The sequence below is a fragment of the Pleurodeles waltl genome, chromosome 3_1 (genome assembly GCF_031143425.1).
Source record: "Pleurodeles waltl isolate 20211129_DDA chromosome 3_1, aPleWal1.hap1.20221129, whole genome shotgun sequence".
Taxonomy (NCBI): Eukaryota; Metazoa; Chordata; class Amphibia; order Caudata; family Salamandridae; genus Pleurodeles; species Pleurodeles waltl.
The window spans coordinates 522,342,769-522,357,029 of NC_090440.1; the positions used below are offsets into that span (position 1 = coordinate 522,342,769).

Sequence of the window (14,261 nt, forward strand, 5' to 3'; positions counted from 1 at the left end):
GCCCGTTGTGATGGGATGCTGATCAGGGTGCCATGTTGTTCATGGTGTCTAGGGGAATGTATTTTAATATTCATAAAGTTTCCCACCTTTCAGATTAGATTTCTACATTATGTTCCAAATACTCCCCTGATGCCAGTGTCCACACTACAACACTATGAAAGTTACACATTGCCATGGCAGATTATATGTTGCCCCACTATGTTAAACACAACTACCATGCTAGAAGCCATGTGGTGGGCATATGTAGAACATCACTGACATTCATGGAACTACATTGACCTATTATGTGATACTTACTGATAGTGCGGGTAGCTGTCAGAAATTCAACAAGACTCACTAGGTATTTTTGAAACATTCATTCCATAGATTACTTATGAGTTTATATTGGGCTTAATCATAATTCTAAACATACTCTTTATACAACCAATATACATAGTCTCTGCAGCTCAAATCCATCATGGGCAATGTGTGCAGCTGTATTTGAATATGATGTAATGTATTAACCATTCTTTTTTCACATTTGGTTGTCGTGATACATTGTAGTTGTACTATGTATAAGTATAATTGGTTAGTGTGTTTTTATCATAAATATTCATATATTTTAAGTACAAAACTACGAATTTGTTTGGGTCTGCAGTGTAATTTTCATTGTTTAAATGTCTTCAGGCTGAAAATGTTCTCTCCTTGTATACCAGCCAGCCTAGTTCTGGGTAGACGAAGGCTTAAGACCAAACAGTTTTATAACCTTGAGATAGAGGCCACTGGAGTAAGTATAAGGATTTGCTGGTTAGGTAGAGCTGGGCACATTTTAGAATAAACATAAAGATACATATCAGCATTCTTTAGCTTTTCTGTACCCCATGATTCTAAGAAAAGAGTTCCTGAGCCTAACTTATTGGAGCAACGAAAGGGGAGAGATCTGCATGCAGAACAGGGCAACCAGCAAAATCAACCTCTGACCTAGATTCAAACAAAGACAATAGTCCTGCCTCAAGTGCTAAACTGGTCCTTAAATTTCACTCCTGGAGATATTTTCTGGGAATCTTCATTTTATATATACACATACACACATATATATATACACACATATATACACACAACTAAAATATAAATGCTAAAGCATACCTAACATGTATATCATACACTCCGCATTCTCACAGTAACCTATGCAATTGTGATTAACTCTTTATACATGACCACGAATTCCTTCAAAGCGTAACTCAAAGTGATATTACAATAGGATATTTTATCACTTCACATTTGGAATCACTGAACAAGTGCAATCCATTTGGCGTCTTATAAAATAAATCAAGCAACCGTGATATCTAATCATTCTTATCGCAACATGCTGGGGTAGTGTGATCGAGTTATAATGTAAGCAAAAACTAATGCATGTGGAGAAAATACTCCCTCCAACCAAAAAATATTGTTCGAAGGGTGACATTACTACTTACATACCAATTATGAGGGACTTGACATAGCAGGCAATGGAGTACTGGGGCTAAATTTACCATTTCTGTCTGTTTTGCCTGCACCTTGAACTGTGCATTTACATGTTTCTAGCTCAAAATGGGGACCATGTGGGTGACTGAATTACCACTTCATTCACTGCATGTGATTCTTTCTCTAATCAGACATTGGCATGACACAAACACCTGGTGAAACTTGACTTCATTCAGAAACAACTATGTCAGTCTATCAAACATCTGAGCCCACAGGTGCCCCCACATTAGTGTATACCTTGTGCAGTTGGTATTACACCTTGAGTGTTTGTATAATGTGGTAGCAGAAATGGTGTTATACTTTCTCTGTACAATTAACACAGTTATCATTGCTACTGCTACCGTTCCTAATGCCTTTTGCAGGCTGTTCTGCTGTTGTCCTATCGTTTCTGTACACTTGGTCGAGAGCACAACTTCAACAGTTATGTTTTTGTGAGCTGCAGACAGTCGCAGGGCTGGCATTATATCCTTAGGGAAACCTTCTGCTAATAGTAGTGATGCTGCCACACTATTTTGTACAGCTGTTGAGGTTATATTGCCATTGCAATTGGTGTAGAAATATTGCACTGCTGTAGCACTGACTCCATTTGACAAGTGTGGTGATGGACTACTATGCCATATCCTTATGTATATTGTTTAGGGCTTAACTAGAATAGTCAAAGTACCAACATGTCCAGTATTTGAAGCTGGTTCTGAGGCCTAGCCTCATAAAAGACTAAAGCCTTGTTCTGCCAGACCTAAATCAGTGCACACTACAAACTCAGTTATTTTCCAGACCTGAAAAGAAGATCTGTGGACATCATCATAGTGCCCCTTGACGTAGAAAAACGTACACGATGCAATTCGGGCTTCTTCTGGCCCTAATTATAAGGGCCCTGGAGAAGGAGAGAGTTATTGCACCCGGTGAAATCTGATACAGTGGGGTTGGGATTTCACTGGGTACAATAATTACCCCAAAATACTTACAAGTTTTTTCCATCAAAATGGGGCATAGCATATGAATTGGCCAGGCTATTTACCAGGCCTCTGTCCAAGTTCATATTGGCAAGTTTGACCTGCCGAAATGTACCAGGAGAAAACTGCAGGGGTGCAGAGATTATCGCTCCTGGTAATTTCTGGCTGTGTTAAACTGCACAGTTTGTAATTCTGAATCTATGTGCAACCCCCGGCTTGAGAAGGGTCAGAGTTATCCAGTCGAACTGTAATCAGGGCCCTAGACGTTATTTGTTAATAATAGCCATTGCCACGTCGCACAACAGCCTCCAAGTAACCTGCTCAAGTGCAAGGCTTGCCATGCATTTCCAGATGCTCCTGAGCAGGGACCATCTACAGCTGGAAGTGGTTTCCGTTCCATTGAAAACACCCAGCTGAGAAGGGCAGAGCTGGAATGAAATTGCACAGTGCAGATGCCACTAATATGTACGCTTCTTTCTCTGCCCAGTAATCCGGGTATCCGAGAACTTCCTGCGGAGCTTGGCCAGCTGACTGGCCTCTGGCAACTGGATATCGAAGAGCTGAATATAAATAACCTGCCCGGAGAAATCAGGAAGGACGGTAAGTCCCTTGCAGCTGTGGCTCTGAAATGGGACGCACCTGCTCAGTTGGCGTTTGGAAATTGAACTTCTGCAAGACAGTATTGCTGGTATTGTTGCTTCCTTAAAGAGATCACTGTGTTTCGAGTGTCCTTTTAGTGCATTCTTTTGTCCCATTTTGTTAGCAAGTAAAAAAGTCTGTGTTGGTTTGGCCTAGTAATTACCTTTTTGGTAATTACCTACAGCGTGTTTGATCCCCTGGGATAGGGTGAGAGGACCATAAACATTCATCTATGCCGCTAAAAATGCATTGCTTCAAGGAGACAGGCCTAGAACTATCCCAAGTTGGTTTCCTGCACTCCTGCGTATTCAGAGAGATTCTCTTTGATCATATAGAAGTTTTGTGGACTAAGACGAATGAGTGTGATGACAAGTAACGTTTTCACACTGGTATGTCCAGACCTATCCCGTTCCACCCATGTAAGAATGTAACTGGTCTCCATGGCGTGTACACAGCATCAGAGAAAAGGACTGTTTATTACAGCAGTATGACTTTCACAAGGGCACCTACGAAATACAAGCAAAAGGCACGTCGACAGAGACGGAAGGGGGACATGGGACAATTGCATACTGCTGACAATTACTCTGCACGGTGCCATGTAAATGCATTTAGCGCTTCAAACAGAAGTTATTCATTTGTAGCCTATTTTCACCCTTTCTTTTTTTCTGCTTGATAAACTCATGTAAGTAGTTCAGAAACGTTATGATCTGTGAGTAAGAGTAAAGAAAATGCACCTTTTGTATTGTGAGCCAAAGACTCCATCCCATTTTCAAACTTTCCTAATGTCACAGTGGAAAGATACATTCTGAAGATGCAGGGGCAGTGCTTAATTTGTGTTTGCTGTTTCTGGTGCGGAGCACCTGCATTTATTTTTTAGGACTGGTGCTTAATTTTCTGCCTCAAGCATTTACTGCGAACAAAAGACACATATAGGAAAGACGGAGGAAGAGAAAAACGAAAAAGCGCTACAATGCGAGAAAGCTGCAGGAGTGAGGTGAAGGGGCAGGGAGTGGCTGTAAATGGATTAAAGAGGCCCGAGATGGCTACAGGATTACGCTGCCTTAATATTCCACGTTCGCACATTTAATTGCAGCAGCCACTTGTTTAAGAGGAGGGCTTTGTGCACCAGCATGTTTTTATTTACAAATTAAGCACTGTGCAGAGGCCTCGGAGATAGAACTTTGGGCTTTTACATGGTGATGGCAATATTCATTGTTTCACAGTTATTGTTCGACTCACTGGTAATTGGTGATTTAAACAAGCAATTGAGTGTAGGCGCTGCAAGTATTAGGTGGATTAGATATCGCCACCCAGTAGTCATCCACTTCCTTTATGCAGTGCCCAGCTTCTTGTTAAGTGATATTGTTTCAGTTTATAAGATGTATTCTTGCATTCATTTGAAAAGACCTTGCTGCCTAAACCTCCAAGATGTGAACGTAAGAATGTTGTATAAAATGAGTGCTTCTAATTTTCTCACTGTTTTATTGCTTGCCTAGGGCCAAGGGCTGTGCTGTCTTATTTACGAGCTCAGCTCAGAAAAGCCGAAAAATGTAAACTGATGAAGATGATCGTTGTGGGACCCCCACGGCAAGGAAAGTCAACCATTTTGGAGGTTCTGCAAACCGGGAAGCCTGCCCAGCTCATGAGTGCTGACGCCACCGTCACAACAACGAGGTGGGAGCTCCAGAGACCAGCGGGATCCAACTCAAAGGTGAATGAGCGCTCACCACAGAATTGTCCTCAAAATATTGAGCAGTTCTAATCTTTAATCAATTTTCAATTGACGGTTGATGCACCGCAATTTAAAACTGTCAAACGGACAAGAGATTTACCACAGAAACACAGCAAGCGCCATAATAACGAACACATTTCATAGATACAGAGCTTCATTTTGAACTTAGCCACGCGTGCACATGTTTGTAAAAGACGGGAAAACCCAGGAGCCAGGAGGATTGAGAGATGCTGCCACAACTTATAATCAATATTTTATAAGTGCTGTAAATGCTATCTATAGCTCAGATGAACTATAAAAGAAAGGATAAAATGGTCAATGTTGCATTTTATCAAGCTATTCAATTAACGGATTTAAAATATAAGTATAAAAGTTACAGCTCAGTGAAAATTACTTAAATATATTGAACCTCCTACAAAGAGACATAATTTTCATGTATAACTTCACTTTACTTGTTTAACTTATATGATTTAGAAATGCAGGTACGCTTTTGCATTCACAACCCGTGAATTTACTCTCCTAAATCTATGTACTCATACATAGTATTATCCTAGTGTGGTCTAACATTACGCAGAAGTAAATCTGCTCCCAAGGACATAGAGTGCGCATTTCAGGGATTGGCTGCTCTGGAATGTTTGTGCACAATGAAAAACTCCCAAGTTTGTGTTACATTTTGGGAGGTTTTATCATCCCATATCATCCCAGTCCCACCCTCACAATGCTTGGAGGTTTACTAGTGGCAAGGTCAGAAGTCATTTTGTTTCGCAGGTAGCAGTGTGAAGAGAACGCTCTGAAAACCGGAGAGGGTCTAAGGGATATTTGTTTCTCCGCGGGGAAAATATTTTCTCCTAGAGAAAAAGGAAACTTAAAAGTTACAAAGTATAATTGACTTCAAGTGAAATATTTTCACATGCATAATGATACACCATATGCAGTTACATGAGGAAAAACTTCGACCTTTGTGTGAATTAAGATTCTAAAAAAGACTTACAGGGACTATGGGTCAGATGTAGCAAAGGTTTTTACCCATTCTGTGTCTATGAGAAAAAGTGTTCGTACATATGGCCCTCTATTCCTTAAAGTGCCCTGGCACTTGGCATAACAGAGGGAATAGCATACACTTGTGCGTAATAGAGAAAGCACCCGCACACTGACAGCGCAGGTGCTATTTTAAGAGGGTCTTCACTCATTTGCATGGGGATGGGCCTCCATGCAATGGAGAAAGATGCTTTGCCTTTCTACACGTGTAATGTTGTTATAAGTGACAGGACGCACACTGACTGCGCCAAAGAAAGGTGGCACACAGTCAGTGTGCCCCCTGAGGGCAGCCCTTTGCACTGGTGATTGGGGATCTCATGGATCCCTCCCAGATAAACCCCCATCGACCAGCAAGGCAGATCTCTATCCCCTCTTTAAAGTGCAGGCAGGTGTTGCCCGCAAAGTAAGTCAGTGCGGCTGCTTGAAGCAGACACTCTGCTTTTCCCTAATGCACTACTCCCAGGGCAGTCACAAGCTTGTGTCTACCATGGTGGCAGTGCATCATCAGTAATAAGGTGCACTGTCCCTCTTTGCGCCCAGTGCAGCAATTTGAAGGTGTCCTGTGGGGCAAACAACGACAGCGCAGACTATTCGTAATACAGTCCCAGGACTAGCCCTGGGAAGTTGAGATTGTCAAAGCCTCCTTGGTGTGTTCCTGTAAACCTTTGAGAATTCCAGAACATCGCAAACCTACAACCAAACATAGATGGAAACCTATTAACATAAAGTTGCTGATTTTTTTATGAACCCTCCCACTTTTTTAAAGCTGATTTATGAAAATTAGCCGAGAGAGCTGGGGGAGTGAGGTGTCTGTACTCCCCTCCCAGATCTCAAAGATGTTGCTTTCCTGGAAACTGCTCAGCTGTTCATAGCAATAACCCCGCCTGACTGCTAGTTAGCATAGTTCATGCCACTGCCTTCTGCAATATCTGTTTGTCTTGTGATTGTTGTATTTTTCTTTTTTTTTATCAATGAAATTAATTTTAGCAAATGCTTCTGTTTATGTGTGCCATGAGGAGAAAAGAAGGTATCTAAATTTCACCTTTGCGGCACAATATGAATGTTTCCAGTCATAACTCTCAATGGTTGCTTGAGTTATGAAAAAGCAATAGACTAGACCCAGATTCCTATTCCATTGTGTCTATATAGGCATGCCATCTGCCTTGAACAGTCTACTTTTTTCAATATTATTGCTCTGGTGAACTGGACACCCAGTTAAGAGTATATTGAAAGGCCTGGGCTCATCCAGTTGTAGCTCTGATTGCAAACAGTTGTTTGCTAAATCCTAAGCATTCATGAGACCTGTCAATAAGATATATGAAATAAATGCCCAAATAAAGAAAAATAATAAAATAAAGATCCACATTTTAGCAAGTTTATTTAAAGTTTTCCATGGCCAGGAAAAAAATGATTGTTAAACTTAACATTCCTTGAATAAAAGAGACACAGAGGAAATTATATACACTCAGTGTACATGTACTTTGTAATAGAAGCATTTGTGTTAAATAACAAGGTGGTTGCAGGTCTCATCATGGGGCCCTCTTCTGCAATTGGGATTTGTTATATCCCTGCCTATGGTACCCGAGTTCAATCAGATCAGACGTCATGTGGTATGTGATCTTCTGGCAATCGTACAAGGTCTTGGGATCTAGGTGCTGTCATGTCCCTTTTAGCAACCTGTTTTAGGAGGGCCCATATGTTTTCAAATTGAGACAGTTTGTCTCTAAGAACTGCAATGAGTCATTCATTTCATTGACATTCCACTCCTTAATACACTATAGCGTCATTGTCAGCAAGTCAGGGCCTCTCCATCTATGTGCTGCCTTCAGTCTAGCTGCAAACAATAATTCGGGTCAGTAATTTTCAGGTAGCCAAGGAAAAGATGGTATATTCCCTCCACCTCCACTAGGCCCAATAGCATGGTCTGGGGTGTCATTGGCAGTTCAGTGATATCCTGGACAAGTTTCCAAAAGTATTGTATCTGCGGGCATTACTACAACATATGAATTAATGTCCCTCTAAACTCATACCCCCTCCAACAGGTGTCAGGACCACTATGGCATAGCCTTCATTTGGACTGGGGCTAGATACTATTTTTGCATCATCCTCTATGCATTGAGTTTATATTGGAGGCAGATTGTGGATTTTGCTGCTTTCTGCATATTAAAATCCAATCCGTCTTGGTCAGTTCTAGATCAGGATCCCGTATCCAGTGTCTAGTGCAGTTTAAGTTTGACAGTGGAATATGTTTGCCTAATGCTCTGTGGAGTCAGGGCAGCACTCAGTTAGTATCGTTATCAACAAAGATGACTTAGACCCTCGTTGGGTCCCTGCCTCCATTCACCTTAGTCATGAGTTGTCTAGCCCAGTATAGTAGTGAGGTGAGGATGTAAATATCCTTAAGTCCCAGCCGAAAATTATTGATCTAGTTGTCTCTACTGTATGGGGCACAGTTCTAATATAACTGAACCAAGTATAGTGATTCACTCCCAAATCCCATAGCAGGTAAGCTCTATCAATTATACCTGGTGGAAAATCTAAGTTTCACACCAAAAGCGTCAGGGATGGGTAAGCCATTATCCTTCTTGTCTGAACAGTATTGTTCCAGTACACAAGAGTTGCCTATGTAGTTTACATCAGGGGTCGCCAGGATCTAAGGGCCTTGGGTGGGGGATCCACAACAAATGATGCTCGGTGCTTTTGTCACCTCCCGCTCCATTCAGCACAGTTGCTTATCACAATCTGGAAAGGACCACAACAGCGCCGGTGTCAATTGGGCTGTCATTATGTATCTACCAATGTCGGAGACACCTATGTCTCCGTCCACAGGGCCTTGTTTCAGTAGTGATTCAGTAATAGACAGTGGGTTGTTGTTCCATATAAAGCCCCACACTGTTTTATATATAGACCTCAGAATATCAGGCTGGATCACCACAAACAATGACCCAAAGAGGTAGGGGAACTGTGGCATGAAGTTAATTTATTTTTCCAACTCACAAAACTTCAAGCCTATCCCCACTGACAACGGCCCTTAAACAATATATCAAGCAGCTGGGGTAGCAGCAGGGGTACATTACTGTGGTATATGTCACTCATACTGGTAGGTTTGGCTATACCACACTAGTCAATTCTCACTGGGGCTAGTGCAAACTGATAGTACAATGCTATTGGCTCACTCTCCTCTTTCTCAGCTCCCACACCCATCTCCTTAATTTGTTTGTGGTTAACTGTGAATCAAGCCTCCTGTGTAAGCATTCCCATTCCAAAATTATCTCTGGTAGAGAAAGGGAGGGTTTTGTTAAAAAGCTTAGAATCTAATCTGGAAAAAGTTCCACATACTACAGGCCCATTCTTGTCTACACATCAGTTATTTTTGACTTTGCCATTATAAGTTGGTACATTGGCCTCATCATCAGTGGAGAAACAGACTATGAAAGGGGGCACTCTTCTCAAGTACCTCTAGTCAAAAATATTGGGTTCGAGACATAAGATTATCACTCACAGCCTGGTGGAATGTCCTATAAAATTGGCCAATATTGGGAGTCTGATTCAGGGTCCTGGTAGTCTTCTCTATGAAGTTTTTGCAGACATGACCAATCGACTCTGTCAAGTGCCTCCTCCTCATCCAGTGAAAGACGTAGCACCTGGCTATTGTTGACTTTTGATCTATTTATAATATCAGGGGCTATTCTGATACAATCCCAGTATACCTGTCCCTAATACAACCAGACTGGAAAGGAGACACCAATATTGGGCACAAATATTTTGGCTTTATGGCAAAAATTATGGTAATGAGCTGTCTTGATGTCAGTGTTCAAAAGGGCAGTTAGTCAATAAAATCAATAGGATTTTGGGCCTTTGCCTGGTATTACTATCCCCGTGAGGAGGGATTCCATCATCGTTGATGTGACTGTGTGAGGGTCAATAAATAAATTATAGATCTTAGTCAAAAAATGTGCGAGGAGAGCCACAAATGCCTTATAAATGGAGTTTAAAAACCCATCTGGGCCTAGGGACTCGGAACTGGGAAGGGTTTGATGGCTTGTTTTATCTTCTCAAAAGTGACTGGTTGTTAAGGCTCCTTCCTTATATCTGTGCCGAATCCCAGAAACTCCACATCAACTGGATAAACAGATATGTGTATCTGTTTGTTCTTTCCTGTAAAGGCTACTGTAAAATTGTGAAAAGTTCTCTAATATGCCTACATGTGCAATTGACCCGCTGTACCCTTTAGTGACGTTGTATATTTCCTCATTCCATGTGCTCATATTTTGTAGGCCAACAATAGGTCTGCTTTTTCTCCATTCTCACAGTACAGTAGCCATGTTCGAACAGCCTGTGGGCTGCTTCATTAGTGCTACTCACCCCTGCCCTTGGCAGTGCTTGTGATTTTTTGTGTTTTTAAGTTTAAAATTCTGATTCCAGACAGGTGACCTCTGCTTCAAGATTTGGTTTTTTTAATTTAGCCAATCAGAGAAATGTTAAAGTATTCTTAGTTAGTACCCCTCTCACCACTTTCTTGACCGTATCCCAAATGGGTTGCTCAAGCGTTCCCCTCCCCTCTGTTTCATTTTCTTTAAAATATTTTTTCTCAAAGTTCAGGGTCTTGAAATGCTATTTCTTTTATTTTCCAGGGCCTTTAGTGGGGCATTGTCAGGGGAGAGATACACATTATTATCATCACAGGCGCATGGTCTGACAAAATCTAATCATCTAAGCCAAAAGTATATGGAAGGGGAGGTGAAAGTATAATTGAGTAGAATCTATGTACATTAGAATAAAAAGTGTAATTCCTTTTCCCCTTGTTTTGTGTGTTCTAAACATCGATATGTTCCGTGTCAGTACACCTGGGATCAAGAAGCAAGTGGGGCTCATTGCCTGCCATGAGTAGTGTGATTGATCAATGCTCGGTTCAAGGGCAACATTAAAGTTTCCGTCGACCATCAAAGTATCGAAGGATCTATGGGCTATATGTGAGAAGAGTCCAGAATAAACATTAATTTACCTTCTTTTTGGACCACTAACTAACACTATTGTAAGAATCATATCCTAGACTGTACCACGTATAAGCACCATCCTCCCTTTTTTATCTTAATATGTTGGGGCCATCTGAATGGGAGAGTTGCGTCCACTCAGAATAGCAGTAATCTTTGTTTTAGTAAGTGCATTTTAGAGGAACATATGTGGATAATATCCCAACTTACACCTTTTAACATCATCTCATTAGAGATGAGTCTCTTATAACAACTCCAAATAAGCCTCTCTTGTACGAAGCCAATTAAGAAGGGATTTGTGCTTAATTGGGGACTTGAGTCCCTGTACATTCAAAGTCAGAATATTCAAAACGTGTCCCTTATCTTGTATCATAGCGTTTTTAAAAGATAGAAATCTGTACTATTGGTCCATCAAATGTTATTATCTTCTGTATCCCTAGATAGTTTACCTACATTGCATATACCATCCTGAACCCCTCTCTCTACCTTCTGGCTTGGAGAGACACCCAGCTCATGCCTACCTACACTAGCATTGACCCTTCTCTGGCCATAATAACATACAAACAAACATTAACATCATAAATCAGTGAAATGTAAACCAGGAGGGAACCATTCCTAACCCCTGTTTCAACCTGATCTAACTTGGCTACATTATGTGGATGTAGGGATGTGTGCGAAGCCCCTCATCCCGTACTTCTTTCACCTGCCAAATTCTGTCAGGCCAGCTCTTGGCCACCGGGAGATGCAGTCTCCTCCACGGCCCAAAGTTTCAGACAAAGAAAGAAAAAGATATCAAGGAGCTCCCAAATCTGTAACTCGTGTTCAAAGGATTAATGGGATATGAGAGCACATCAGAGCAACAGCCATCTCAGCAAGGAGTCATTACAAGTTCCCCACATCCAACTTTCCAAGGACACATTCAAATGAGTGAAAGGTCTCAGTTGTTAAAGTCCAAGCCGAGGCATTCAAAATGGCATCTCCACTGGTAAGCAATTCAAGTAGTGATGATCAGCACCATCCTTTATCATTGTATTGCTTCTCTCTGTTCTGTATCGTCATTGGCTATCGGTGAATCCCCACATTGCTTCCTGCCAGCATCCCACCTCTTGCTTTTTATGATTTCCATTGGTACTATGCATCTGGGAATGTTTCCATATTATCTTGCTCCCCTCATAGTTGAAACAAAAAGATTGTCTCTTGCCTTGAGGAGATTGAGTTGTTTATATTTGAATGTGAAGAAAAGAATGACCGCAAAACCCCATCAATAGAGATCTCTTGAGTACCCTGTTGCTATTTCAAAAAATTTCTTTTAGTGAAAGTGGGAAAAACATCTTTGAAAAGTATTAAAGTAGATCCACTAAATATTACGGGATCCGTCCATCCGTTTAGCCATCCTCATTATTTTTTTCTTTTGTCTGAAATAATGAATTCTAGGTAGGACATCTGGAATTAGGTTGTTCTGAGTCTGATAAGTGGAAAATTCTCTGTGCGTATGTTCTAGCTCCATTGAGAGGTCGTCAGGGCACAGTAACAGGAAATTTAAACAAATCCTGAACATATTCATGTAAGTCTTATTCAGTTACCGTTTCCAGGTATGCCTCCAATTCATACATTGTTCATGCGGGATTTGTCTGCCAGCCATGGACATCGTTTCTATAGTTTCTCTACTCTTACGGTCAGCTCATCTCTTTCATGTGCTGCTTCCTGTGTCACTACCTCAGTTAGTCCATTCTACGTTACATTTTCTGTACTGAATCGTCCAACTTTGATAGTAACTTAACAAAGTCCTGTTGCAGCTAGACCAACTCTTTCTTGAATTTGGCCATCGTATAGGGAATATAACCCCTAGTTTCCTGAGATCTCATTTCACTGTTATTTCGTGGAGGATGATTATCCTGATCCATGACTTCTGTTTGGTCTGTAGTGTTTAGCATTTTAGGGTCAGGTTCCTGGGCTCTGAGACGGTCTTTGAAAATGTGCCCTTTTGGGGTCGTCTTGCAGGCCTTCGCATTAAGGTTTATGCAGGGCTCTCCAATCCATAGATGTCAGGACACCACCAAGAAACTCATTGTCTTAAGGGGGGGTAGGAGACTTCTAGATCATAAGTTATTTGTGGGTCTGTTTTCAGCACTGAACTGGCCAATTCATATCCCAAGAGGCACCACAAGAACACTGCCTGTGATGTGCTTTGAGATGCCATTACAGACTCACCAGCTTGCACTTCCAATTATGTTTACTACTCAGGTCCTCCAGTGATGGAACCACCATCTTATGAGTGCATTAGATCCCCCACAAGCCTCGAATATGCCACCTTTCTTAAGGTGTTAAACCTTAATTAAAATCTAAACACCAGCCTAGCATTACTATATTGTCACATCTAGCCTGGAGTCACTCTGGGCTTGTTAGAGGGTCCACAACCCACTGCCAAACCAGTAAGGGGAGATATTGATGCGATTTAATTGTTGGTGTCCTGTGCTCAGTGGCCCCTCTCTGGACAAGATATGCCTTTCTCTGGTGACACCCATGAGGCAAGTCCTCCAGTCTCTATCGCCACAGGCCCATCGCAGCCATAGTCTCCATGGTCGCACTTGCTGATTTTCACTCTTCTCTGTGTAAAGGCGGCCATCTTGTTTTTTGAGTCACAAAGGCAGGGGAGGGAGCTCGGCTATTCCAAAATCTACATCACTAGGGCTATAGTATGTTGGTTTGGAAGACACCATTGGGTACGCCAATGCTCCCTATATTCATGATTCAATTCAATCCGATATCGGGCTGTGGAAACGGTCTAGCAGGAAATGCTCGGCGTGGACCCATCTGCATGGGTCCTCGCTGTAGCCATGACCCTAACTCATATTTATTTTCATCTGGAGCACTTTTAATATAAATTAGAGGAGGTAGAATTCTGTTTGTGTAAAATGTGCGGTCTAAATTAAGTTTGTTGGAAGGATTTAAAGTGTGCTTATCCAGTTACAGAGTTTTGCTTTGTTAGTTTTTGTTTCTCCCGCTCTGATTTAAGGACAAATGTACTTTGAGACCTAACTACATTCCTTGGATATTCAGGTGAATATATTATGCATGTTCTTCTGACTTCAAACCTGATGCCTTTTTTCCCAAGTTCTCTGTGATAGGCACTTTTGAAAGATGAGAGTGCAGAAATTCCAATGTACTGACAGTCTCACAGGGATATGTGATGGTCAGAGAACTTGAGCCATCAAAGTGGCAACAAGACTGGATGATTGCATCCCTCTGTGGAGCTTCTACTATTCTGTTTGTATTAACTAGAATTTCACAGTTATTCAAATGATAGTAAGAGCAATTAAATACATCATAACAAATGTATTAACCCATTTGCAATTCCACTGTACCATACACAGATGTAACTAGCAGGATCAAACAGGGCGC

The 14,261-nt window shown here is 41.5% G+C and overlaps 1 protein-coding gene across 3 annotated transcripts in view; it reads left to right on the forward strand.

The window, feature by feature from the left end:
• The window catches only part of LRRK1 (leucine rich repeat kinase 1), a 654,776-nt gene that overhangs the window by 408,947 nt on the left and 231,568 nt on the right, over window positions 1-14,261 (forward strand). For all 3 annotated transcript variants that reach the window (XM_069222803.1, XM_069222801.1, XM_069222802.1), the window contains exons 14-15: window positions 2,944-3,056; window positions 4,592-4,806. In XM_069222803.1, the coding sequence (XP_069078904.1) occupies window positions 2,944-3,056; window positions 4,592-4,806 (328 nt within the window). The remainder of the gene's footprint in view (window positions 1-2,943; window positions 3,057-4,591; window positions 4,807-14,261) is intronic.